At 39.5% G+C, this 25944-nt stretch overlaps 2 protein-coding genes across 2 annotated transcripts in view; one reads left to right on the top strand and one right to left on the bottom strand.

Moving 5' to 3' along the window:
• Window positions 1–5645, bottom strand: part of LOC124619841 — a 127369-nt gene extending 121724 nt beyond the window's left edge. The window contains exon 1 of the mRNA XM_047146452.1: window positions 5595–5645. Within this exon, the coding sequence (XP_047002408.1) occupies window positions 5595–5603 (9 nt within the window). The 5' untranslated portion in view covers window positions 5604–5645. The remainder of the gene's footprint in view (window positions 1–5594) is intronic.
• A 389-nt stretch (window positions 5646–6034) lies between these two features.
• Window positions 6035–25944, top strand: part of LOC124619840 (peroxiredoxin-5, mitochondrial) — a 34317-nt gene continuing 14407 nt past the window's right edge. Inside the window, exons 1-3 of the mRNA XM_047146448.1 lie at window positions 6035–6224; window positions 6294–6428; window positions 6526–6657. Of these exons, the coding sequence (XP_047002404.1) occupies window positions 6126–6224; window positions 6294–6428; window positions 6526–6657 (366 nt within the window). The 5' untranslated portion in view covers window positions 6035–6125. The remainder of the gene's footprint in view (window positions 6225–6293; window positions 6429–6525; window positions 6658–25944) is intronic.

Below are 25944 nucleotides of genomic sequence, written 5' to 3'. Positions count from 1 at the left end.
CCATTCATTGTCCACTTCGATGCGAACAACAAGCGAACGTTTGTCTTGCTGGCAGGTCAGCAGGAATATGTTATTTTGTATGGATAACTATGCATGACGTTTCGTAGGATTTTATGCACAGTGCTCGCAGGTTTGTCCAACGTTCGGGGAATTCCGCGTGCGTTGCATGTTTGCACACCACCGTTCGATCCTCCTGCTAATCTGTGGCCACATCTTCGATCGACGTCGGACCAACTGCTTCCCTCCCTTTGCTACATTGCACTTCAACTTGTATTTTAGAATTTTGCAATCATTTTTTCCGGACCCTTAGCAGCCTTTTTTCAAACCATTGACTGTCCAGAATTTCTGCAGGGCTAAGTATTGTCATCGTAGCTTTACCAGCAGCGCGCGATCCTTCGTGGAGACAAGCATCTCAGACGCAAACTGAGGAACATTCGTGTGCAGCACGTCTGTTGATGTGGATATTCTGACGCTTACAGCGCCAATTATTCGTCAGTTTCTTTTTTTTCCATTACGTTTCCCCTTGCGTGAGTAATACTCTGTTCAAATTTGACGTCATTCTGAGCAGTGATTGCCTTTCTAATGTATGGAAATGTCAGTATCTGTATGGAAATAGTAGTCAAGGCCAAACAAGTTGCGCTGACGATGGCGACATGTCTGATCGCCGAAATATTGTGCCCGTTGGACACTATGGACCGGCAGTACACCCGTGGACTATTCGTGCAAGTTACAACATATTTATGAAGCGTCAGGAAGAAGGAAGACGATAAGGACGTAGTGTTTTTTCCTTTTCCTCCAAAGATGTGTTATCTCATCGCTGAATATATTCCCACGTGACGAAGTAATATTTTCATTGTATTGCATTTGTATTAGTCTCATAACACATTTTACAGATAATCTGATCATGCTGTACTGGAGACACGGCAATTTTTGGCTTATGATGTATTCATATTTACAACATTTTTAGCACCAATTTTACCAACTTAGGTTTTTTTGTTTGAGCACGTTAGTAAACTGTTTTTCTCATGACGTACAGTACCTAGTGTCCACATTTTCAGTTATTGTTTTATATATACAATATTATACACAACACTATGATATTAAATACACACGCTGTGCAAATGACCACCTCATCGTTCATAAATTCCTCAATTGAATAATAGCACTTTTCAACCAGGAGATTCGCCTCACTTAACCTATTTTCATGCTCAGTATATCCCTACCCATAAAGTTTTTTTGTAGACTTTCATTTCCTTTTTCTTGGGTATCTGTTGTTGGAGGCCGGCTGTAGTGACCGAGCGGTTCTAGGCGCTTAAGTCTGGAACTGCGCGACCGCTACGATCGCGGGTTCGAATCCTGCCTCGGGCATGGATGTGTGTGATGTCCTTAGGTTAGTTAGGTTTAAGTAGTTCTAGGGGCCTGATGACCTCAGCTGTTAAGTCCCATAGCGCTCAGAGCCATTTGAACCATTTTTGTTGTTAGAGTTTTAGGCAATGTGTTGGATGCACGAAATTTTCTTTGTCTCTCGTGTTGTACGTATGTCTGAAGTGGTTTTCTTCCATTACCCCAGCATTAGTGTGTACAGAGCTGACAATGTCAAATATGTACAATCCTGAGGATGGGTAATATTTTTAAGTTCTTGAAGAGTGGCCGACAGAATTTTCTTGTTAAGGCAGCACACATTTTTCTAACGATTCTTTTCTGTAATTGCAGGATTTTTGACGTGTGACTTGAATCCCCCCTCCCCCCAAATTATACAATGTCTATTTATGGATTCAAAGTAACTTTCTTGTACCAATCAGTACAACAGCTGTTGTTGCTCATGATGCTGCTACATTACAGGCTTAGCATAATTTAATCGGTTACTGTTACATGTATTTAATACTTAAGGCTACACTACTTTTGCTATAGTGAGACATACTATTATGACGAAGAACATTATCTTGTGCTTACGCTAAATTTGCAGGGAGACCAACGATCACAAATCAAAAGCAGAACTGTGTTGTATAGAGAAACTTAAATCAAGGTAATTCTATTGTTCTACACATATATGTGTAGGAATTTATTGGGTACTAAGTTCGTGTTAGTGATATCCTAAATGTATTCCACAGCATTAATATCTGGCGAATTTGGGGGCCACCATTCTTGCGATAGGAATAGTTGTCTCGTCAAAAAATACAATGTGATATTGGAGCTATCTCCCTTGGGGAATGCAAGGGTCGGCAGAAAGAATGAACTGAATATCTTAGTTGTTATTAGCCAACTGTGAGTGACGTGGTTGGTTCTATAACTGATAAATTTGTCATTTTCCTCAGAGCCTTTTCCAATAGAAATCTTCCATATAATAGTATCGCTACTGCCTGGCTGCGTTTATCTCAGTTTGTGTTCCTTTGTCAGTTGTGCTCAGTCTGTCTTGCAGTACCGATATATTAAACCGATATATTAAGAGTTATAAATTAAAGAGCGGAGATGACTTCGGCGTCCAGTTACCTGATACGGCACAGATTCAGTGCATTCCCTAATAGTGGTTTCACCGGCATTCGACCAATACTGACACACACTGAAGACAGCAGTATATGAAGAGTAACCAAATTATCGGTTTCCATGGATTCCAAGTCACTAAAATGTAACAATCTGCGCTTCTTCGAAGACATTTCTCCTTCCTCGGCGTACCGACCTGATGTGTGCACCGCATCACCGTCACCTCCTACAATCTACACACTTGAACATTTTGGCCTAATGTGCCGCCAATTGCGCTTCATAAGTAACAAAACAAAAATAAAATAAATAAAGTGGTGAAACAAAGACATTCGATAGGAAACGGAACACTCCCAATAACTCGTAGCTGTACTGCAAAAATTCAAACAGTAATTGAGTGTGCCGGGCGCGGTGGTCTCGCGGTTCTAGGCTCAGTCCGGAGCCGCGTGACTGCTACGGTCGCAGGTTCGAATCCTGCCTCGGGCATGGATGTGTGTGATGTCCTTAGGTTAGTTAGGTCATGGAGGTAGAATTTTTACCTCCGTGAGTTAGGTTTAAGTAGTTCTAAGTTCTAGGGGACTGATGACCACAGATGTTAAGTCCCATAGTGCTCAGAGCCATTTAGTAATTGAGTGTTCTTAGACTTCTACAAGTTTTTCAATGCCAGAAATATTTTTATAAGACAGACTCACATTTACTGTTCGTGTCGTCTTTTTATTTCCGATGAGACAAATTTGTGGAGCAATGACAATACGTGTTTATTTAAGCATAGTATGACAGTTCATTCTCATATTGTGCATTTCCTTTATGCTTAGGCTGGTATTACACTATCAAATTTCTTTGTCAAAGATTTGATCAAAGATGTGATCCAATATTCCGTCCAATATATTTGACAAAGATCTTTGACGCAGCGCTACAAGGGGTATTACACTGTCATCAAATTTTTCGTCAAAGTTCAAGATGGCTGACAACAACTTGTTATTAACAGCAGCAGTTCTACGTACTCCAATTGCATTGTGTGCACATGCGGAAAAGAAGTAGGGGGAGAAAATGGAACCATACATACGAGGTTGACAGTCTTGAAAGTCCTGGGATTACAACTTGATAATAAATTCAGTTGGGAGGAGCACACCACAGAACTGCAGAAACGCCTTAACAAATCTGTATTTGCAATTCGAGTGTTAGCAGACATAGGCAACATAAAAGTGAAAAAGCTTGCATACTTTCATTCCATAATGTCATATGGGATAATATTTTGGGGTAAATCTTGAAGTCAAACAAAAGTTTTCAAGGTCCAAAAGCGTGTAATACGTATTATTTGTGGAGTAAATTCACGGACCTCCTGCAGAAACCTCTTCAAAGAACTGGGTACTTCAGATTCTTGCATTGGTACTGGGGGAAAATAAGAAAGAAAATGAAACTGTTGGCTGGCCAGAAGTACAGTGAGACTGTCGTTTGGACGTACGAGATTTGCAGGTTAGCTTTTTTTGTTTTGTATTTCATGCCTAGATACTTCCGTAGAGATATTGTTGCATGTGGATCATTATATGTAATGATTATTACAATACATGCAACGATATGTTTGTACAGTTATCTAGGCATGAGAAACAAACAAAAAAAAAAAAACTATAACTCTCGTAGGCCCAAATGACAGAGTCTCACTATACTTCCGGCTCGCAGGTTAACTACTGCCTCTCAGTATATTTACTTCTTAATAAAATTTGTCGTAAATAATATATCTCTTTTTCCAACAAACAACTCAGTTCATACATACAATACCAGGAACAAAAATGATCTGCACAAGGACTTAAAAACACTTACTTTAGTTCAAAAAGGGGTCCACTACTCAGGAACACTCATGTTCAATAATTTGCCAGGAAACATAAAAAATTTAGTTAGAAATAAAGATCAGTTTAAAAGGAGCCTGAAAGACTTACTACTGGCCAACTCCTTCTACTCCATTGGCGAAATTTTTAATAGAAACAAATGATGTATTTATTCATACTATTAGTATTTTTATTTCAGCTTAAAAAAAATCGACATGTTCCACATCCACGAGGATCTCCTCAGCACGGATCTATGGAACGAAAAACTAATCTAATCTGGGTGAAGCCGTGGGTTTTACGACGACACGATAAAAGCATTCAACAAAACTTGTTACGTGAGCTTACAGTGGAAGACGTCAAGTCGTACATCAATTACTTAAGAATGGATGAGCATACATTTCTGTATGTGCTCAATGAAGTGTATCCTCATATCACAAAGCACAATTTTCACTTAAGAACTGCTACATCTTCAGAAGACAGGCTCACTATAACACTCCGATTCCTTGCTACAGGAGAAGGTTATGTTATGTTAGGTTAGGTTAGGTCAGGTTAGGTCTCCAATCTTCTTAATCTATTTTTTATTCAGGGTGCCTCACGTTGTAAAGCGCCTCATAAGCTTCAGACATCTCTATTAATTCTGTAGTTGTCGGCACACACCAATTGTATTTACCGGCAATGGTTATAAAAACACTACAGACGACAGAGCGATGCTAGCGCTCCGCGTGGTAACATATCGCATTGCAGTGAACAGAAGACAAGCGATTTCTTTGATCAAATATACGGCCACGGCCTAGATTTGATCAAATATTGGACGACATTTGTCAAAGATCCCTATTACACTATCAAATATCTTTGACAAAGATATTGGACAAAGATATTGGACAAAGAAATTTGATAGTGTAATACCGGCCTTAGTCTTATGTATCCCTAAGTTACCCGCTTTCAAGCAGCAGCAGCAATTCGAATAAAATTATTGAGCTTTCCCCACTGGTCAGTTATTGTTGCAGTTAAACGTAGATGCAGTTGAAACTACAGACCGACGGCAAATATTGCGTTTATTACTTTATTTTAACTGAAATCACCCAATGATCGAAAGGTAGTTACAATTTCTGTTCAAAAGTGCTTTACAAATTGTTGTTACGTCCATGGTTAACAATCATACCAGAAAGTCATATCTCCTGAAGATATTCTTATTTGTCGTCTTGATCTCTCCCAGAGCGTTTGACTTATTGTCCCCTAAGATCTTGATTCCAATAGTAGTTTTTATGTCTGATTGCTTTTAATACCTACCAGTGTCATCGCGACGCATACTGTTGGGAAATGTGAAACGCGTCATGTTGTGGTACATGTGACCTCACTGGTTTCTCCCGGTTTTAAAAACCGCAGTACTGCCTCAGCAATGTGAAAATAAAAACTTGCTTGTCACGCCTGTTTGACAATCCGAACTATATCTTTTTACATTAACTGGTAATTTTATTATTATATTTCTCTCACAAATAACACATTTTTTTATTTTTTTTTTGTACAGCACTAAATCGAAATGCTGTACAGTGTACAAAAGTCTATTTAATATACACCTCTGCACTGACTAATCTAATTGGTCTGAAAACATTTATAAACGCAACAGTACATGTCATGTATGATTGAGGAGTATTTAGCTTTTTCAGTGCTCGTTTCTATAAAAGTTTGAACATAATCAGTTCTATTTTTCAGACCATCTACTGAACAACGCAGTGCCACTTTTTTTTGCGCGATTTAACCACAACTACCGCGCAACTTTTCGTAGCATTGGTTTCAAGGTCGATTTCCCGGTTTATATAAATGCTGTCGATTTACTCTTTGACGGGCGTCAATACTACGAAGGCTTTATTGAAACAGTTTTGTCGGTCGTTTCACGCAAGCAGCATAATGGGTCTGAAGGTAAATATAAATCTGTGAAAGGTTCACCGTTGACTATAGATTTAGTGTTAAAATAACATATTTTTCCAGGTTGGCGACAAATTGCCATCGGTTGAATTGTATGAGAACAACCCTACGAATAAAGTTAATCTTGAAAAACTTCTCAGTAACAAAAAGGCTGTTGTATTCGCTGTACCTGGTGCTTTTACTCCTGGTTGTTCAAAGGTGAGTTTCGGAAAAACCGTCGAATAAAATTATCTAAACTGGTACTCCGCAATTAAAATTAGACTGTACCTTCTATTTAATTATTTTTTGTTTTCAGACACACCTTCCAGGATACGTGGAAAAGGCAGACGAGTTAAAGAAGAAGGGAATTGATGAAATTATATGTGTATCCGTGAATGATCCATTTGTCATGGATGCTTGGGGCAAAGAGCACAAGGCGACTGGAAAGGTATGTTTCGCATAATATAATGACAAGCGGCAGAAATTAAAACTGGATCGAGATTTTTGACTGTCTTTAGAGAAAATGGGAAGCCTGTCACCACAATCAAGGTTTCCGGGGCGCTAGCCAACAGTTGTCAAATCCGGTGTTATTCCACTAGTCAAATATGGCACATGCCCCTTTTTTCGTATGGCGCATTTTTTTCAGTACTACCCATATTCATTATTTCTCACATAATCCGCAAATCCATAATGGAGAGCTTTCAGGACTGCACAACACATTTAGTGATAAATGGCTACTTTTCCTTCTCATTAGTTATTCTACTGTTGCTTTCATCTGACACTTAAAAGCATACAGAACACTGTCAGCTGTATAGATACAAAGCGTATATCTTTTTGTACTCAACATCAGATTTGGCAGAATGTATACCCAAGTAGAATATTTTGATAAAGTATTGAATCTATTAAGTGTATTTTTAGTTTTCCTTAGTATCTGCAATGTTCAATTTCGTATTTAATGTCTGCTGGTAACCAGTGACAGCCTTTCAAATTCGAATTATGAAACTCTATTATGAATCGTAGGTGGGGGATGAATAGACAATATGGAAATTGTTTTTGTTTCTAATAGTGTGTCAGAACATCACAGTTCACCCTAAATATATAGGTGCTCCACCTTCTTGGCTTTAGCACATCCAGTTTAAGTACACTATATTTGAATGCTATTGAGATACAGGTGACAACAGATGGTTACACTAACCGATTTGTTTGGGAGCAAGTTCTGACCAATAATCCATTATCAAGGCTACATATTGTATCATTGAGACTGTATGTAATATTTCACTTGTTACAATGGTGTATATTGTTGTCAGGTATGACACTGTCCTTAATAGTACAACTAAGCAAAAGTGAATTATTTAATTACAGGAATACTGTTCTTGCAAATGGTAGAGATTATACTGTAGCAGGCAAATTTCCATGTTTATCATTTTGCATTATACAAATGTGCTTATTAGTAGTACTGATTCACAAATGGCTGTATATTGGTCCAACTATGATGCCTGATAATGGTTTGGCTCTTTATGGTTTATTGATTCATCCTATAAATCTCAGATTCTTGCACTAGCTGCACTGTCTTATTTCAAATCTTTTGTATCTTAAATGATCTAGAAATTTTACTACTGAATAGAAGCAATGATCCAATAAGAATGCCCTTATGGTTTTTCCAAAAGAGTAAGAATGATGATGTATCATTTACTTTGTATGAAAGATTATTGTAAATTTGTATAGTGCTGTGTACTGTGGAGGTTTTATAGGCTGATGTCCTTAGTGACTGGACATGAAGCTTTTTCTTTTGTCTCATATCATGTTGATGGGTATTTAAATTTTCATTTACATCTTTTAAATTCTTTCTATTATATTTACAGATTTCTAGTATGTACATACAGGGAAGAGGGAGAATTGATGACTTTTGAAAGAGGGGTTTGCAACAATCTGTTTTTTGAGCACATTGCATTGCTCGTACAGTTCTTTTTTGCGTTGAGATGACTGAACTAGGTGGTGTATTAACCCAGAAAATAATTCCATATAGTAGGATGCTGTGGAATTTGGCAAAGTAAGCAGTTCAGACAATGCTATGACTTGCTTTGACAGAGAGTAAACGCAGACTGTAACATATTTTCTTTTGTGTTCCATTGATTTTGTATATATATATATATGATGTCTGCTTGTGTGTGTGTGTGTGTGTGTGTGTGTGTGTGTGTGTGTGTGCGTGCGTGCGTGCGTGCGTGCGCGTGCGCGCGTGCGCGCGCGTGCGAGTGTATACCCATCCTTTTTTCTCCCTAAGGTAAGTCTTTCCGCTCCCAGGATTGGAATGACTCCTTACCCTCTCCCTTAAAACCCACATCGTTTTGTCTTTCCCTCTCCTTCCCTCTTTCCTGATGAGGCAACAGTTTGTTGCGAAAGCTTGAATTTCGTGTGTATGTTTGTGTGTCCATCGACCTGCCAGTGCTTTCGTTTGGTAAGTCACATCTATATAAAATCATAAGTTCAATGCTCAGGAAATTAGATTAGGAAATGAGACACTTAAAGTAGTAAAGGAGTTTTGCTATTTGGGGAGCAAAATAACTGATGATGGCCGAAGTAGAGAGGATATAAAATGTAGACTGGCAATGGCAAGGAAAGCGTTTCTGAAGAAGGGAAATTTGTTAACATCGAGTATAGATTTAAGTGTCAGGAAGTCGTTTCTGAAAGTATTTGTATGGAGTGTAGCCATGTATGGAAGTGAAACATGGACAATAAATAGTTTAGACAAGAAGAGAATAGAAGCTTTCGAAATGTGGTGCTACAGAAGAATGGTGAAGATTAGATGGGTAGATCACATAACTAATGAGGTATTGAATAGAATTGGGGAGAAGAGGAGTTTGTGGCACAACTTGACTAGAAGAAGGGATCGGGTGGTAGGACATGTTCTGAGGCACCAAGGGATCACCAATTTAGTACTGGAGGGCAGTGTGGGGGGTAAAAATCATATAGGGGGACCAAGAGATGAGTGCACTAAGTAGATTCAGAAGGATGTAGGCTGCAGTAGGTACTGGGAGATGAAGAAGCTTGCACAGGATATAGTAGCATGGAGAGCTGCATCAAACCAGTCTCCGGACTGAAAACCACAACAAGAAGTTATTCCTCTCTAGCCATCTATTTAGCTGTTCAGTAGTCTTTATTAACAGCTGTTTGAAGCTGACTTGGGGTGTTTCCCGTAATTAGGATGCTTGTGTCATCTGCAAAGAAAGTGTTTGTGACTCATTGTTAAGGTCTAGATCATTTATATACAGGAGAAAGAGGATTGGCCCAAGAATGGATCCCTGAGGGACTCCTTTATTTAGAACTTCTGCATCTGAGAAGCATGTCCTGGTGTTTTCCTTTAGTTCATGTTTTATTTGTATTTTTTGTTTCCTGTTCGACAAGTACGAAGTGTATCATTTTAATGCAGTGCCTCTAATGCAATAGCCTACACTTGTTGCTTCTCCAACAGTAAGTTGTGGTCCAGCATGTCAAAAGCTTTACTTAAATCTACAAAATATGCCAGTGGCCTTTTTTTGTCGATTGTGTGCAGGGCATTTTCTACAAAATCGTAAATTGCACTGGTTGTTGATTTATTTTTCCTGATTCTGTGGTGAGACTCGGTGAGAATTTTTTTCTCTAAGAATTTCATTAACCTATTATACATTACTTTTTCTATGATTTTACTAAAGCCTTATAATAATGAGACTGGTCTATAGTTTTCTATATTTGTTTTGTATACTTTCTTATGGATAGGGACCAGTTTAGCAATTTTTAAGCTGTCAGAAAAGATGAATTTGCTATATCTGCAAGAAGAAGTGAAATGTTTCTAATACATAGCTTTATGATGTAATCAGGGATACCATCAATCCCTGATGGCATTTTCCTATTAGCTGATGCAGCACTGATAATTTCTTCTGGGGTTGTTCCATTGATGTAGACTGAAGAAGAACACGAGTGCACTTTGTTTTTCTGATTCATTCTAGTATCTGTTTTGTCAAATCACTAGTGATCTCTGCAAAGTACCATTTAAAAAGATTTGTGATGTGTTAGGGATCAGTTATACTCTCGTTCTCATGGTTAAAAGTTATATTTTCCATTTTATGGGACACTATTTGTATCCTTCTTTATGACTTTCCATATTGCTTGGCTTTTATTTGCTGATTCTGTTGTGAATTTATCATTGGCCATTTTTTTGCCTGTTCTGTCACTCTTCTGTAGATTTGAATGTATTCCTATATGTAACTGTTTAGAAAAGGTGGGGGGGGGGTTATTTTATTTATTTTTTTCCCTGTATTTGAGTAATTCTCTTTTCCTCACACTTGATATTTTGCTCCTTGTTGTTATCCATACCTTTGCTTTTTTAGTTGTGCCTCTTATTTTGTGTGTTTTGAGAGGGAATGCAATATCAAGGTAATCAGGGGAAGATGCTAGAGAATTTCTCAAACTTTTTGTTGGTGTCATCTGTTTGCAAAAGTTCTTCCCACCTTTCTCCTGATAACAGGGAGTTGAATGTTTCTATATTGTGTGTATTAAACTGTCTTGCTGTTACAGTAATTTTATAGTTCTATATACTTATATGGATATGGTGTCTGTTCTTTCGGACATGTCCAAAAGAACAGACACAATATCCGTATAAGTATATAGTTCATGGCAATACTGGCCATGACCTCCTTCTGTGTGGATGCACACACATTCCCCTAACTCTTATGGGACTTGGTAAGAATGTCTTCCACAAGTAATGAATGCGTTGGGCAGGGACACTAGGAATGTAGTGTGTGGACATATAAGGTGAGAACGTGGGTCTCACGGGAGGTGTGCGCGATCCTGCAGTCTCCTATCCTCTGTGCCCTCAGTGGCTCAGATGGACAGAACGTCTGCCATGTAAGCAGGAGATCCTGGGTTTGAGCCCTCTACATCAAAAACTTCGTTTGTTATTGACTGAGTATTTTGATGACAAACAGAAAGACGTTTGTTGCTGTAATTTATTTGATTACCAGTACCTGGATTTACATTTACATTGGAGATTCCTAAGGCCATTTTTATTGTATTACTGACCTCATCACAAAATATGTGAATTCCAACTTTTCCTCTGAAAGCTGCTTGAAGAAAAGATGTAATTTCCCCCCCCCCCCCCCCCCCCCCCCTTCCTCCTTTTTTTCTTTCTAATGTCGCTACTGATATCATTGTGGTATTTAAGGCTTTATGTCTCGGTGGAACAATATATTCAGTTCCTCTTTGTGGTCATGTTCACATAATTTAACAAGCGACCCATCATGCTCAACACCTCATTTGAGAACTGACCCAAATACTAATACTCACATTTACTGAATAAATTGAACATTCCCCCCCTCCCCCCCCTCCCCCTCCCAGTATTCTTTGACCTGCCATTCTAACTTGTTAGGAACCCTAGACAGGTAAACAACACTCAAATATTGATTACACAATAATTTATGTTCCTTCACAAATAAGCTGTGTGTCTGCAATTTCCCCACTGAACCCAGCTGAGACTTTATTAGATCCCTATATAGTTCTTCCATTTTGTACACTACAGATGGTTGTACCAAGATTTTGTTATTACTTTAAATTGCAGTGAATTTTTCATGCTCCTGTATCAATATATATTTCTAAATATAGACTTTATTCTTAAATTTTCACTGAATGTGTTGATTCTGTTAATTTGTTGTTTCGCACAGTTCTTTTCTAAAATACTGTCATGTCAGTGCCTATCATTGACTCTGTGACAGTGGAGCCCATTTATTTTATGAGAATGGTCAAACTTCTGGCTTCTCATCCATTCCTCAACATTTAGCTTGTTTCGAGTCATTAGCTCTTACACTGAAATTTGCAACAGAACTGTACCCAGCCTCTAATCCATGCTGCTTCTTTTGAACTGTTATTGAGTTCAGTGTCTGGTCTTTCATTATGCCAGTGACAAACCACCACCACTTGAAACATATCTGAACCACTCTTGTAACTCCCCTTCATGTGGCCTCATAATCCAGTATTGGCCATAAATGGTATGGATCCCTTACAGAATTGCAGTATGCCAGATGAGGCTCAGTAAATACTTCTTGCTTTGCTTCTCCGGGAAGAATTTGTTAAGTTTGCTTACATGAAGAAGCACATGGTCTACCTTATCTATATCTACATCCATACTCCGCAAGCCACCCGACGGTGCGTGGCGGAGGGTACCTTTAGTACCTCTATCGGTTCTCCCTTCTATTCCAGTCTCGTATTGTTCGTGGAAAGAAAGATTGTAGGTATGCCTCTGTGTGGGCTCTAATCTCTCTGATTTTATCCTCATGGTCTCTTTGCGAGATATACGTAGGAGGGAGCAATATACTGCTTGACTCCTCGGTGAAGGTAAGTTCTCGAAACTTCAACAAAAGCCCGTACCGAGCTACTGAGCGTCTCTCCTGCAGAGTCTTCCACTGGAGTTTATCTATCATCTCCGTAACGCTTTCGCGATTACTAAATGATCCTGTAACGAAGTGCGCTGCTCTCTGTTGGATCTTCTCTATTTCTCCTATCAACCCTATCTGGTACGGATCCCACAATGCTGAGCAGTATTCAAGCAGTGGGCAAACAAGCGTACTGTAACCTACTTCCTTTGTTTTCGGATTGCATTTCCTTAGGATTCTTCCAATGAATCTGCCTGGCATCTGCTTTACCAACGATCAACTTTATATGATCATTCCATTTTTATATCACTCCTAATGCGTACTCCCAGGTAATTTATGGAATTAACTGCTTCCAGTTGCTGACCTGCTATTTTGTAGCTAAATGATAAGGGAACTACTTTTCTATGTATTCGCAGCACATTACACTTGTATACATTGAGATTCAATTGCCATTCCCTGCACCATGCGTCAATTCACTGCAGATTCTCCTGCATTTCAGTACAATTTTCCATTGTTACAACTTCTCGATATACCCACAGCATCATCCACAAAAAGCCTCAGTGAACTTCCGATGTCATCCACAAGGTCATTTATGTATATTGTGAATAGCAACGGTCCTACAACACTCCCCTGCGGCACACTTGACATCACTCTTACTTCGGAAGCCTTCTCTCCATTGAGAATGACATGCTGCATTCTGTTATCTAGGAACTCTTCAATCCAATCGTACAATTGGTCCAATAGTCCATATGCTCTTACTTTGTTCATTAAACAACTGTGGGGAACTGTATCGAATGCCTTGCAGAAGTCAAGAAACACTGCATCCACCTGGGAACCCGTGTCTATGGCCCTCCGAGTCTCGTGGACGAATAGCGCGAGCTGGGTTTCACACGACCGTCTTTTTCAAAACCTATGCTGATTCCTACAGTGTAGATTTCTAGTCTCCAGAAAAGTCATTATACTCGAACATAATACGTGTTCCAAAATTCTACAACTGATAGATGTTAAAGATATAGGTCTACAGTTCTGCACATCTGTTCGACGTCCCTTCTTGAAAACTGGGATGACCTGTACCCTTTTCCAATCCTTTGGAACGCTACGCTCTTCTAGAGACCTACAGTACACCGCTGCAAGAAGGGGGGCAACTTCCTTTGCATACTCTGTGTAAAATCGAACTGGTATCCCATTAGGTCCAGCGGCCTTTCCTCTTTTAAGCAATTTTAATTGTTTCTCTATCCCTCTGTTGTCTATTTCGATATCTACCATTTTGTCATCTGTGCGACAATCTAGAGAAGGAACTACAGGGCAGTCGTCCTATGTGAAACAGCTTTGGAAAAAGAGATTTAGTATTTCGGCCTTTAGTCTGTCATCCTCTGTTTCAGTACAATTTTGGTCACAGTGTCTGGACATTTTGTTTTGATCCACCTACCACTTTGACATAAGACCAAAATTTCTTAGGATTTTCTGCCAAGTCAGTACATAGAACTTTACTTTCGAATTCATTGAACACCTCTCGCATAACCCTCCTCACACTACATTTCACTTCTCGTAATTTTTGTTTTTCTGCAAGGCTTTGGCTATGTTTATGTTTGCTGTGTTTCATATTGTACGTTATGGAATACACAACTCACCTGTAGATGAACTTTGTTTCCGTAAGGAATTGTTGTGCACAGCGACCGGAGTCTACAAGGAAGGAGAGTCATACAGCAATCAATTGCAATCCCATTAGATTTTATTACTTTTGCACATGTAGATTTTGGCTATAAATAGCAATCTTCAGTGCATCTTACTGTAGTGAGATAATATGGTGACATGTACTGCTATGAGTTTGTTGGATTGTAACTGAAATGCACTAAAGATGGCTATTTATAGTCGAAATCTAGATGTGCAAGAGTAATAAAATTTAATGGGATTGTGACTAATTGTCGTCTCCCAGTCCTTCTTCACCTGTAGACTATAGTGTAGTTCGTTGTTGAATGTTACCCTTATTCTTAATATATTAGGTTGTGTGTGTAATCATGTGGATTGTACTAAAATATTACCTTGGATTTTCTGGCAAGGAAATTTACTGCCTCTCTTTTTAATATATATATTCTCCCTACTATTGTCCATGTTGTACACTTTAGAAACGTCTGTCTGCACAGTCTGCTGCTATATCTTATTTGCTTCACCCCACAATAAACTGAGAGATCATCTGCAAATGGACTGACATTTTGTTTGGTCAAGTAATGAGAGTAAAGCAATATCGTAAGTATTGAAGCAGGAAATGTGCCATTATTTTTTATATACTTGAAAAGATTGATGGTGAAATGGTTTGCTGCAGAATTCTTGAACAAAATTCCCAGTTCAAATATAAATTCCCTTGAGACAGAAGAGCTTCTGTCCACAATCATTATGGATTTAGAAAGCATCGCTCGTACGAAACTTGGGTTGCCCCTTTATCACATGTCCTGCAAATCATAGGTGAAGGGCAACAGGCAGATTCCATATTCCTCAATTTCCAGAAAGTATTTGACAAAGGTCAGAGAATACGGCATAGTTTCTCAGATACATGAGTGGCTTGAAAACTTGTTTAGTAGTAGAATGCATTATGTTGTCCTAGACAGTGAGTGAGTGTCGTAAACAAGGGTGTCATCAGGAGTGCCCAGAGAAGTGTGATCGGACCACTCTTAGTCTCTATATACATAAATGATCTGATGGACATGGTGAGCAGCAATTTGCGGCTGGATTCTGACGATGCTGTAGTTTATGGGAAAGTGTTGTCGTTGAGTGACTGTAGGAGTATACAATATAGTGTAATGAATGGCAGCTTGCTCTAAACATAGTAAAATATAAGTTTATCCTTATGAGTAGGAAAAGCAATCTGTGAATACTGTGTTAATAATGTACTGCTTGATACAGACATTAAATATCTAGACATTAACTTTGCAAAGCTATAAGAGATGGAGCGAGCACTGAATGACTGTGGAAGGGGAGGCAAATGGTAGAATTTGTTTATTGGGGAAATTTTAGGAAAAGTGACTCACTTGTAAAGGATATCATGTAGAGAACACACACTTGTGCTGCACATACTTGAGTACTGCTAAGTGTCTAGGAACCCCTCCAGGTCAGATTGATGGAAGACATCAAAGCAGTTCAGTGGTGGCCTGCCAGATTTGTTGGTACCGGTAGGTTCGATCAGTGTGCTGGTGTTACAGAAATGCCTTATGAACTCAAGAGGGAATTCTTGGAGGGAAGATCGTGTTCTTTCCGTCAAGCACTATTGAGAAAATATAGAGAACTAGCATTTGAAGTAAGCTGCAGAATGTGCAAGGGCCACGAAGATAAGATATTACGGTTCATATAGAGGGGTAAAGAAAGCCATTTTCCCTTGCTCTGTTGGAGAGTGGAACAAAAAATGAAACGAGTTAGTAGTGATACAAGGTACCCTTCACCTTGCACAACACTGTGGCTTGATGAGTGTGTATCTAGATGTAAATGTATGGAGTAGGTTTTACGCTTGTCAAATAAATTTTGACATCAAAGGTTCACAATTTTGTCATTTATTTACATTTTCATTTCCAGTAATTAACATATGGTAGCAACAATTGCTGTCTTGCAGTGACCTAACAATGGCCTTTATTCAGAATTTTGACGATAGCTTCCAATTCCAGTATGTTTAATGTTTGATTTCAGTTACAATGAGAAGTTGGTCATATAATTAACTTCATATTTGGTGTTTAGGTAAAGTAGAAATATAAATATACCAAGTAAAAGTTTTTCCTATTTTTAAGTTTTGTAAAATAAATCCTTTTGACAATAATGCCAACTCCAATGCCAAATCTCTAACTTTATACAGATAAAGGTGCCCCACAGCATATTTAAATGTGAAGTTTGTTTATACGGTGATAACATTGTTCAATCATCTTGTAAGGTTCTTTTAACATACTACATTCCATAGGTTAGTTACTATTCTCAGTACTTATGGTTATTGTAATGTGAAAATAAAAAGACATGGTGACAGATAAGTTAATGCAATAAAATTACAGTGTACCAGGATGTCTAGTAGACGTATCATAGCCATTGGTGAATCTCAATCTGTTAATTTAGTGATTACATTAATGGTCATTCCACATAAAGTGATATCTTTCCTACTTTATCATTTTCAGTTTAAATGAAAGTTTGCACAAGTATCCCATATAGAATAAAACTTGGCTGTACGAAATTTCAGCTCAACATAAGAAGGCTTTCAGTAGAGGTTCGCAAAATGCAAGAATTCTACAAATTTTTGGCAACTTTTAAGAGGTCTTAAAATTGCAACTAATAGTAACTTTTTCAATGCAGAGTAAATGTTGTGCAACATGTGCTTGAACTGGGGGGGGGGGGGGGGGGGGGAAAGTTGATAGCAATCATTTTCCAACAGTTTTGCAGTGACAATAATTTTTGAAGAAGCTAAGTGTACTGGGTATCCTTCAGTAGTTGTACAGAGAAGTTAAATGTCAAACAGTGGATAGTCCAGGATAGAATAACAGTATTTTCAAAGAGATAGATTGCTACTCACCATACAGATGAGATGTTAAGTCACAGGGTGGCACAACAAACGACTCAACATTTCCTCTATGTGATGAGTAGCAATCGGGTCTATTCATAATATTGGAGTTACTGGTTATCTATTCAGTCAAACCAAGTTAGTTATTGTATAAAGATGGTATCAAAACTTTTTGAATCAAATTTGTGCATAATTTGAGACTGCATTTTTAAATATTATCAGCTCATTATTTCTTTACTTTTATTTCTTTGGAGACAGTTCTGGTGTTTTTGATCAGGAAAATAACTTGTTATGGAGACGTTGGGGATAAGATCATTGCAAACCATTAACAAGTTCATTTGGTCTCAGAAAACTAAAAATATTTATATACAAATTACATTCCTTAAACTGACTATAAATTTCAGCCGTTACAGAAAGTTTTGTTGTTTTTACACACAATGGTCCACTTAATACATTTTCAGTCCAGCTAAACTCTTCATCTTCAAAGAAAGCTGGAATCCTTCTTCTTTTGTTAGTAGACAGGACTTTAAACTTAACATGGTATTGAGTACCAAAATGTGTATACCAGATTCAAATATCCCCTTCGGGCTGTTACTAGCTTTAATTTTAAATCCTCTTAAATGTAACCAAAACTGTCTTAGAGCTCTCGTGACATTTTGTAGAAGGATCATCCCTGCAAAATTTCTTTCAGTTTGGGGCTGGTCAGGTGGGCGCAACCAGCCCGATGTTGTGGAGTGACCTGTATGTGTATTACAAACAAAAGTAGCCTAGCTTATTATCTTTTAAAATCCATATTAACCCTTCAGCTGCTATGTCAAGCACTGTTCCTCAGGTGCTGAATATTTTGATGCCACATCACATGCATGCTGGCACGGGGAGCATTAGAAGTGTATATTTATAATAATTACACTTTTTGTATTGATTAATTTTTTTAATTGCATGCATACAAAAATATTTTTGATTGTGACGGTCATACATTGTCTCAAAATGAGAAGTCATACATTGTCTGAAAATGAGACTAAATAATCGTAAATGTGATTATTTACAGCTGAAATTGGTTGTTGTCTCTTTTGAAGCACAGAGAAGTATGAAAGTACACTGCAACACTACTTTGTATCCAAACACTTTTTTTTTGGGGGGGGGGGGGGGTCACAGACTAGGCATAATCTCATTGGAGGTTAGGAGCTTTTAATGTGTCGTGGCAATTTGTTAGTAGTGCTGCAATCTAAAAACTCACTAGCCAGTAAACATGCATGTGTTTCAAAACATGTACAGCAGTCACTCGCACAAAGAGCTTTCATCACTGAACTGCTGTGGCAATCAAAGGATTAGTTTCACATTCTGTCGTCCTTTTCCCATTTTTTACCCTCTTAAATCTTTGAGAGAGTCAACAGCCTTGCTACAATGGTAATACTGGTATCTGTCAGGGTACTGAAGGTAAGCACTGTCGGACTTGGCTAGCACTTGGATGGGTGACATTTTGGGTCTGCTAAGCGCTGTTGGCAACTGTGGTGCATTCAGCACTTGTGAGCTGAGCTGAGGAGCTACTTGATTGAAAAGTAGCGGCTCTGGGAGAGCAGTGTGCTGACCACATGGCTGAGGATGACATAGTGATTGGACTGTACCGTCGGGCCTTCCAAGGGTTGTTAAGGGCTCGCAACTCTTTGAGAAATGGTTTTAATCAAGTTGCCACTGTATCCTTACTTCCTTGTATTACAAGCCCATGATGAATTGGACTTATTTTATTTGGCTATTGATGCTAAATCAACCACACTAACAATTATAAATAACCATTTAAATAAATAAAAAGAATAATTCAAAGATTGGTGTCCAGGTTTACCAATCACTCAATTGCCAGCTTATAATGTCTAACGACTTGACGACAAAGAGTATGTGAAGTGTATGTGCAAACTTCCCACTTCTCTTACGCGAGTCGACTTACTTGGTGTACACAGCTGATCTTCTACTCTGGATAGCCGGCTTCTGGAATCTAAACTTCTCTGAAGAATGATGCTAGTTACAGGAACCTTAAAGACCCTCTCTCTACTTGCGAAATAATTAGGTACTTGAAGAATGCTTTTCAATAACTATCATAAAGAACAAAATTCACACTTCGCACATAAACGTTAGACTTCTTGTAAGTCAATCGTATCATCTTGCATTTGAAACAGATTTAAGTACATTTAGCAAAGAGTTGGCTTAACAACCATAACTCAATAAACAAATCGTAAAATACGTCTCCAGCAAGTCAAAGATAAGATTTTTTTTTTTTTTTTTTTTTTTTTTTTTTCCTTAGACTTAAGAATCTCAATTGTTCTTATTATTTATTACAACGGTCACTGATATGATTGGCACAAAATAACCTAGAAGTTCCACGGTTCTTCTGTATACTTTCACTAGAACTTCTATGGATCGCCTGACAAGTACTTGTCGGTGACGTTTGTCTGCCGCTTCTGCCTCCTGCTTGTGACTGATTTCACACCTGCACACACAAACATGTGACGCGCAGTTGGTAGGATTCTAGCATCCTACTCTCACATCTAAAATATCATGTGTTTGAGACAGTAGAAGGCCGAGTGGTTCTAGAATTTACACAGAAATTCTCAAAACGCTACATATCCCCCTCCCCCTCAGATCGAACACGTGATACTTTTTTACATAATGATTATGTAAATAAAATCACCCATAACAACATTACATATCATAACCATATACTTTTCTTCTACATGTTTGTGTATATATATATATATATATATATATATATATATATATATATATATCTAAAAAGAAAGATGATGAAACTTACCAAACAAAAGCGCTGGCAGGTCGATAGACACACAAACATACACACAAAATTCTAGCTTTCGCAACCAATGGTTGCCTCGTCAGGAAAGAGGGAAGGAGAAGGAAAGACAAAAGGATATGGGTTTTAAGGGAGAGGGTAAGGAGTCATTCCAATCCCGGGAGCGGAAAGACTTACCTTAGGGGGAAAAAAGGACAGGTATACACTCGCGCACACACACACACACATATCCATCCACACATACACAGACACAAGCAGACATTTGTAAAGGCAAAGAGTTTGGGCATTTTTTGGGCAGAGATGTCAGTCGGGGCGGATGTACAGAGGCAAAGATGAAGTTGAAAGACAGGTGAGGTATGAGCGGCGGCAAATTGAAATTAGAAATTAGCGGAGATTGAGGCCTGGCGGATAGCGAGAAGAAAGGATATGCTGAAGGGCAAGTTCCCATCTCCGGAGTTCTGACAGGTTGGTGTTAGTGGGAAGTATCCAGATAACCCGGACGGTGTAACACTGTGCCAAGATGTGCTGGCCGTGCACCAAGGCATGTTTAGCCACAGGGTGATCCTCATTACCAACAAACACTGTCTGCCTGTGTCCATTCATGCGAATGGACAGTTTGTTGCTGGTCATTCCCACATAGAACGCTTCACAGTGTAGGCAGGTCAGTTGGTAAATCACGTGGGTGCTTTCACACGTGGCTCTGCCTTTGATCGTGTACACCTTCCGGGTTACAGGACTGGAATAGGTGGTGGTGGGAGGGTGCATGGGACAGGTTTTACACCGGGGGCGGTTACAGGGGTAGGAGCCAGAGGGTAGGGAAGGTGGTTTGATCCCCTTTTTTCCCCCTAAGGTAAGTCTTTCCGCTCCCGGGATTGGAATGACTCCTTACCCTCTCCCTTAAAACCCATATCCTTTTGTCTTTCCTTCTCCTTCCCTCTTTCCTGACGAGGCAACCATTGGTTGCGAAAGCTAGAATTTTGTGTGTATGTTTGTGTTTGTTTGTGTGTCTATCGACCTGCCAGCGCTTTTGTTTGGTAAGTTTCATCATCTTTCTTTTTAGATATATTTTTCCCACGTGGAATGTTTCCCTCTATTTTTATATATATATATATATATATATAATTTTTTTTTTTTTTTATTTTTTTTTTTTTATTTTTTTTTTTTTTCAACTACAATTCTTTGTACTCTCTTAAACAGGCTTCTGCTTACAGTCTTTCTACTGTTTTTTACTCTACTTTGTTTAGACATGAGCATTTGTGCGAGGTTTTACTCAACTTTTCTAATATTTAGTAATTATGAGGACTCCCTCTATCCAACTGTAAATTCCAGGTTTTCGTGACACATGAGTAATCTGCTTTCTGTTGTACTACCTTTCTTTCGTATGTACTATTTTTACTATTCTTAATAGTTTGGAGGAACTACGGGCAAAATGAAGTGCTCTCTAGACACTCGTAAACTTCCATGAAACATATTAATGCTTGTTGTGCATAGAATTGAAACTTTCCAGAATAATCCCTACAAAATTTTGTGACTTTTATCATGAAACTGTCCCTTTACCCTAGGTTCAGTACCTATACCTTGCTTGTTGGTTAACTTTATGAGAGCACTTCCTCTTTCCATTCTGGTAGGTATGCCCCTTTGTAAAACATTCCTATTTTTTAGGCCACAGGTCGTCCTATCTCCACGTAGGTACACCTGTCCTTTATATTTAGTAAATGCTGGGTACAACCCCCTTATCCTTTCTGAGTAGGCCTCGTGGTTCATTACCCTAGTATAGGTTTCTATGATTTCTGTAATTAAGTATTTTCTGGTAAAGCTACAAATCTACTCTACATTTCACATTCACTTTTTAATATATCATTTAATCCCTAGATCCCTCCTCTACTTCTCAACTTCTATACTCTTAGTAGGTACTATGTCTATCTGTAATTAAAGTCCTACTATTCATCAATTTTCAGAGTATTTATTATACTGACTTTTCTTAAATGACTATCACAATCAATTATACTCTTGTTTGCGTTCTTTTTCTTTGCTTACACCTTCTTATATATGTTTGATGTAGAGTCATTGTAGTTTTTATATGCTGTGTGTGTGTGTGTGTGTGTGTGTGTGTGTGTGTGTGTGTGTGTGTGTATTTATTTTCTTATGTAAACACATTCTTTCCCCTACAACTCCTGCAGTTCTCACAACACAACAGGTTTCTAGTCTGTAATTTCAATGTTTGTGTGTGAGGGTGTTCTTGTGTGAATGCGGATGTGTGTTCATGTAGTCTGATTCTTCGGCCTTATTATCGAAAGATAAGATGTAGGTTATTAAAAAAACCACAAAACAAGGAAGGACTTCAACGATAGAAGTTTATGAATATGGAAAGATGGAAAAAATAGATAGGTCCTCAAATGAGAAGTAAGCAAGGAAATAAGTAGAAATGGTTGCTAAGATCAAAGAAGAGAAAGAAGATGGCCCCAAAGACAGGAAACCCTTCCCACCCCCTTCCCCAGGATCCCTACTTCGCAGGTGCTTGAGTAAGACGCCGGAGCAGGTTTGGTGTTAAATTGTCTCCAACAGAACAGACATTCACACCTTGACCCTTGAGGTCCCCAAAGGAAATCTTAACAACCCTACGGAAACGGCAAATGGTGAAGACTCGGGCAAACTTGTTTGTGAGGGTTGCCTGAAAGGTGTGATGGGTGTTTTTTGTTGGCCGTGATTTATCTGTTCATGTAAATCGTGGTTTTATTTATATCACTCACCCCTTTCAAACTTTATTTAAACCCTCCCATCTACATCACATTTCATAAAAGGTATAACATATTTTATACAAAATATAATATGAAGAGCTAAACAACTACACCATAGTGTATAAATTTTCTATTTTATACACATATAAAATACTCTATTTTATTTTATGCCAATATCACTTTCTTTCTTATTCTGTGATTCTCCTAAGTTGTAGTCATATCCAGTTTTCTATGTAATAAGATCATAGGATAGTTTAAGATTTTAGGAATAGATGACAGAATAGTTTTAAGAGTTGCAATTAATTCGGTGCAGGAAAACTATTTTGGAAGAAACACCGAAAACAACTCGGGATTTGATGGTTGCCACTCCACCAGTTAACTCGGAACGTTAACGTTCCTGGGGTATAAACAACTTTATGTCTTTTACAGTGTACTTCCCTTTCTCTGATCCAGTTGTGTAGGATCTACTAAAAATAAGGTCTTAGGATGGACCACTATTTGTACCTGGTATGGACCTTCATATTTCTGGAAACATTTGAGTCTCCTTCTTTAGCGTCGAACTTTGAAGATGTTGTTTTATGAGAACCAGGTCATTGGCTTGGTATTGAGGTTCTATAGCCTTTTCGTTATGCTTACTTAATCTTTGTTGTGCTTCTTCCATTAAATTTTTAAAAACTATTTCCTGATTCATTCCATAATCGACAGTAGGTTGTCCAGGCCAATTAAAACATTTAATCAGAGGTTCTCCTACAAAGGGTTTGCCTATTACTTATAAAGGTGTCAACCCAGTCAATAAATATGGTAATTCATTTAGAATAAGTTCAAAGTCATTAATTTTTTTTGCCCATAAAGTATGTTTTTCATGGCAGAAGGTACGGCATAGTTTTCCAATTTCTTTCATTAATCATTCACATGGATTCGAGGACAGGTTATAGTTGGACATCAACACTTGACGAATACCTTCCCACACTAGAAATTCTTCACCTTCGTTACTCATGAATTGTGGACCATTATCCATAAGAAACCGTTTTTGTGGTACCTACTTCCAGAAAGTATTGGCTCTTATGATTGGATATAGTTCAACATATTTTGACCAACGTGCTATGATGACCAATATATATCACACTCCTTTTCCTTTTGGAACTGATCCAAAAATATCTGCTGCTGTGAGATTGTGTAATGATGTAGGAATAATCGGATATATTTTGTATTTCACAGGAGTATTATTCTGTTTCACCTTCTAACAGATTTCACAAGTTCTAATCAAAGATACTATCTTATATCCTAACTTCTTAAAATAATAGAATTCACATGGGTTATACACTTTTTGATTCCAAAGTGTCCATATCCTGTATGAACATACCACACAAGTGCGTCTTCCATTACCGTCAGCCCCCCAGGGGGTCCACAACTCTTTCGTGGATACGTGCGTGGCGAGCACGGGGCCCCGAGCCATTGCAGCCTTCTTTCTCTCCCGGGCTGCATTTCCTTTCCCTTCCCCTCCTTTCCCCTCCATACCCCTTTCCCCTCGCCCTCTCCTCTCCCTCTATTGGTGTCCTTGCTTATGTTGGCCCCCGCTATCCTCCTGGTTCTGTTGGTTTTACACTCTGGCTTTGTTGCGTAATCATCTCCTCCTTTTGGCATTCCTTGGTCCCCCTCTGGGGTTTGACCTCCATTCCAAAATTTCTCTTCCGTAGTGTGAGCCATTTGGGGAAGAGCACCTTACCTAGTGTCTCCGACGTGTGCCCTCCTAGTATATTCCACCTTTTCTTCTACGTCGTTGTCTGATGCTAGGGTGCATAGCCAGCACGGTAGCCAGCCCGTGTGGTGGGGTCGCTATGTACCCTTTTGGTTGAGCCCCCTGAACACACAGGGATCACACTTCTGATACCTGAGCTGTGACCTCCTCATGCATGCCTTGGAGTGGTTGCTCGTCCTCCTGGAGCATCGGAACTCCCGGCAATGGCCGCCGTGCCAGACGGCCCTTGCTGTGGCTGGGTGGCGCCCGTGAGGAGAGCCCCTGATCGGAGTGGGTGGTATCAGGGCGGACGCTATGCAGATGAAACGCATAAGGGTCCAAACCTCTGGCCGCTCTTCTGCGGCCGTCTCTCTGCGTGGTACTGATTCCTCAAGTGCTGCTTCTCTTGCCCCTTCGGCCTTCCCTTCCGTGGCTACCCCCTGGGAGGAGGGTCAGGCCCGTCGTCTAGGGGCAAAACCTTTCCCCCGTTATCTAGTTTGCACCAGGACTGATGGAGATACTTTCACCGGTGTCAAACCTTTATTCTTTGTGGAACACATTGAAGACAAGTTCGGCGAAGTGGACTCCCTGAGCAAGATGCGGTCGGGTTCATTACTGATAAAAACTGCTTCGGCTGCCCAATCAGCGGCCCTTCGTGCCTGTACCCATCTTGGCACAATTCCCGTGTCCATTACCCCTCACCAGTCTCTAAATATGGTACAAGGTGTGATTTTTCACAGAGACCTCATCCTTCAAACTGATGAGGAACTTCGGGACAATCTCGGACGGCGGGGTGTTCACTTTGTTCGGCGTGTTCAGAAGGGTCCTAAAGATAATCGTATTGATACTGGTGCCTTTATCCTGGCCTTTGAAGGGGATACCCTTCCTGAGAAAGTTAAGATTATGGTCTATCGCTGTGATGTGAAGCCGTACATCCCACCTCCTATGCGGTGTTTTAAGTGCTTGCGTTTTGGCCACATGTCTTCTCGCTGTACCCAGGACCCTCTCTGTGGTGACTGTGGACGTCCACTCCATGAGGGGAGTCCCTGTGTTCCCCCTCCTGTATGTGTAAATTGTCATGGTAGTCATTCTCCACGTTCAGCAGATTGCCCAGTCTATAAGAAAGAAAAAAAAGATACAGGAGTATAAGTCTCTTGATCGTTTAAGCTACACAGAGGCCCGTAAGAAATATGCACGATTGCACCCTGTGTCCATGACATCTAGTTACGCCTTGGTTACATCTTCATCCCTTCCTCCCCCTTCCTTACCCCCCTCCCGGACCCCTCTCCTTCCCCCCTCCCCTGCGGCTCCCACACCTTCTCCTCTGGGCGCCGCTCCCCCTCCCCAGCCGGAGAAGTGTCCCACTCCTTCGGCGTCTGCCGGTCAAGGGCGCCTCTCCCGGGATGCCCCTTCCCGGCACCTTCCAGGTCAAAGGTCTGCTGCAGCGCGGCGACCGCGAGAGCCGCGGTCTATCGGCCCCCAGGTCGCCCGGTCTCTTTCTGTTCCTGATCTTGCTGCAGCTGGCTC

This window comes from Schistocerca americana, chromosome 6, assembly GCF_021461395.2.
Source record: "Schistocerca americana isolate TAMUIC-IGC-003095 chromosome 6, iqSchAmer2.1, whole genome shotgun sequence".
Taxonomy (NCBI): Eukaryota; Metazoa; Arthropoda; class Insecta; order Orthoptera; family Acrididae; genus Schistocerca; species Schistocerca americana.
The sequence above is the reverse complement of the archived record's forward strand: the minus strand, read 5'-3'. Positions and strand labels throughout refer to the sequence as shown.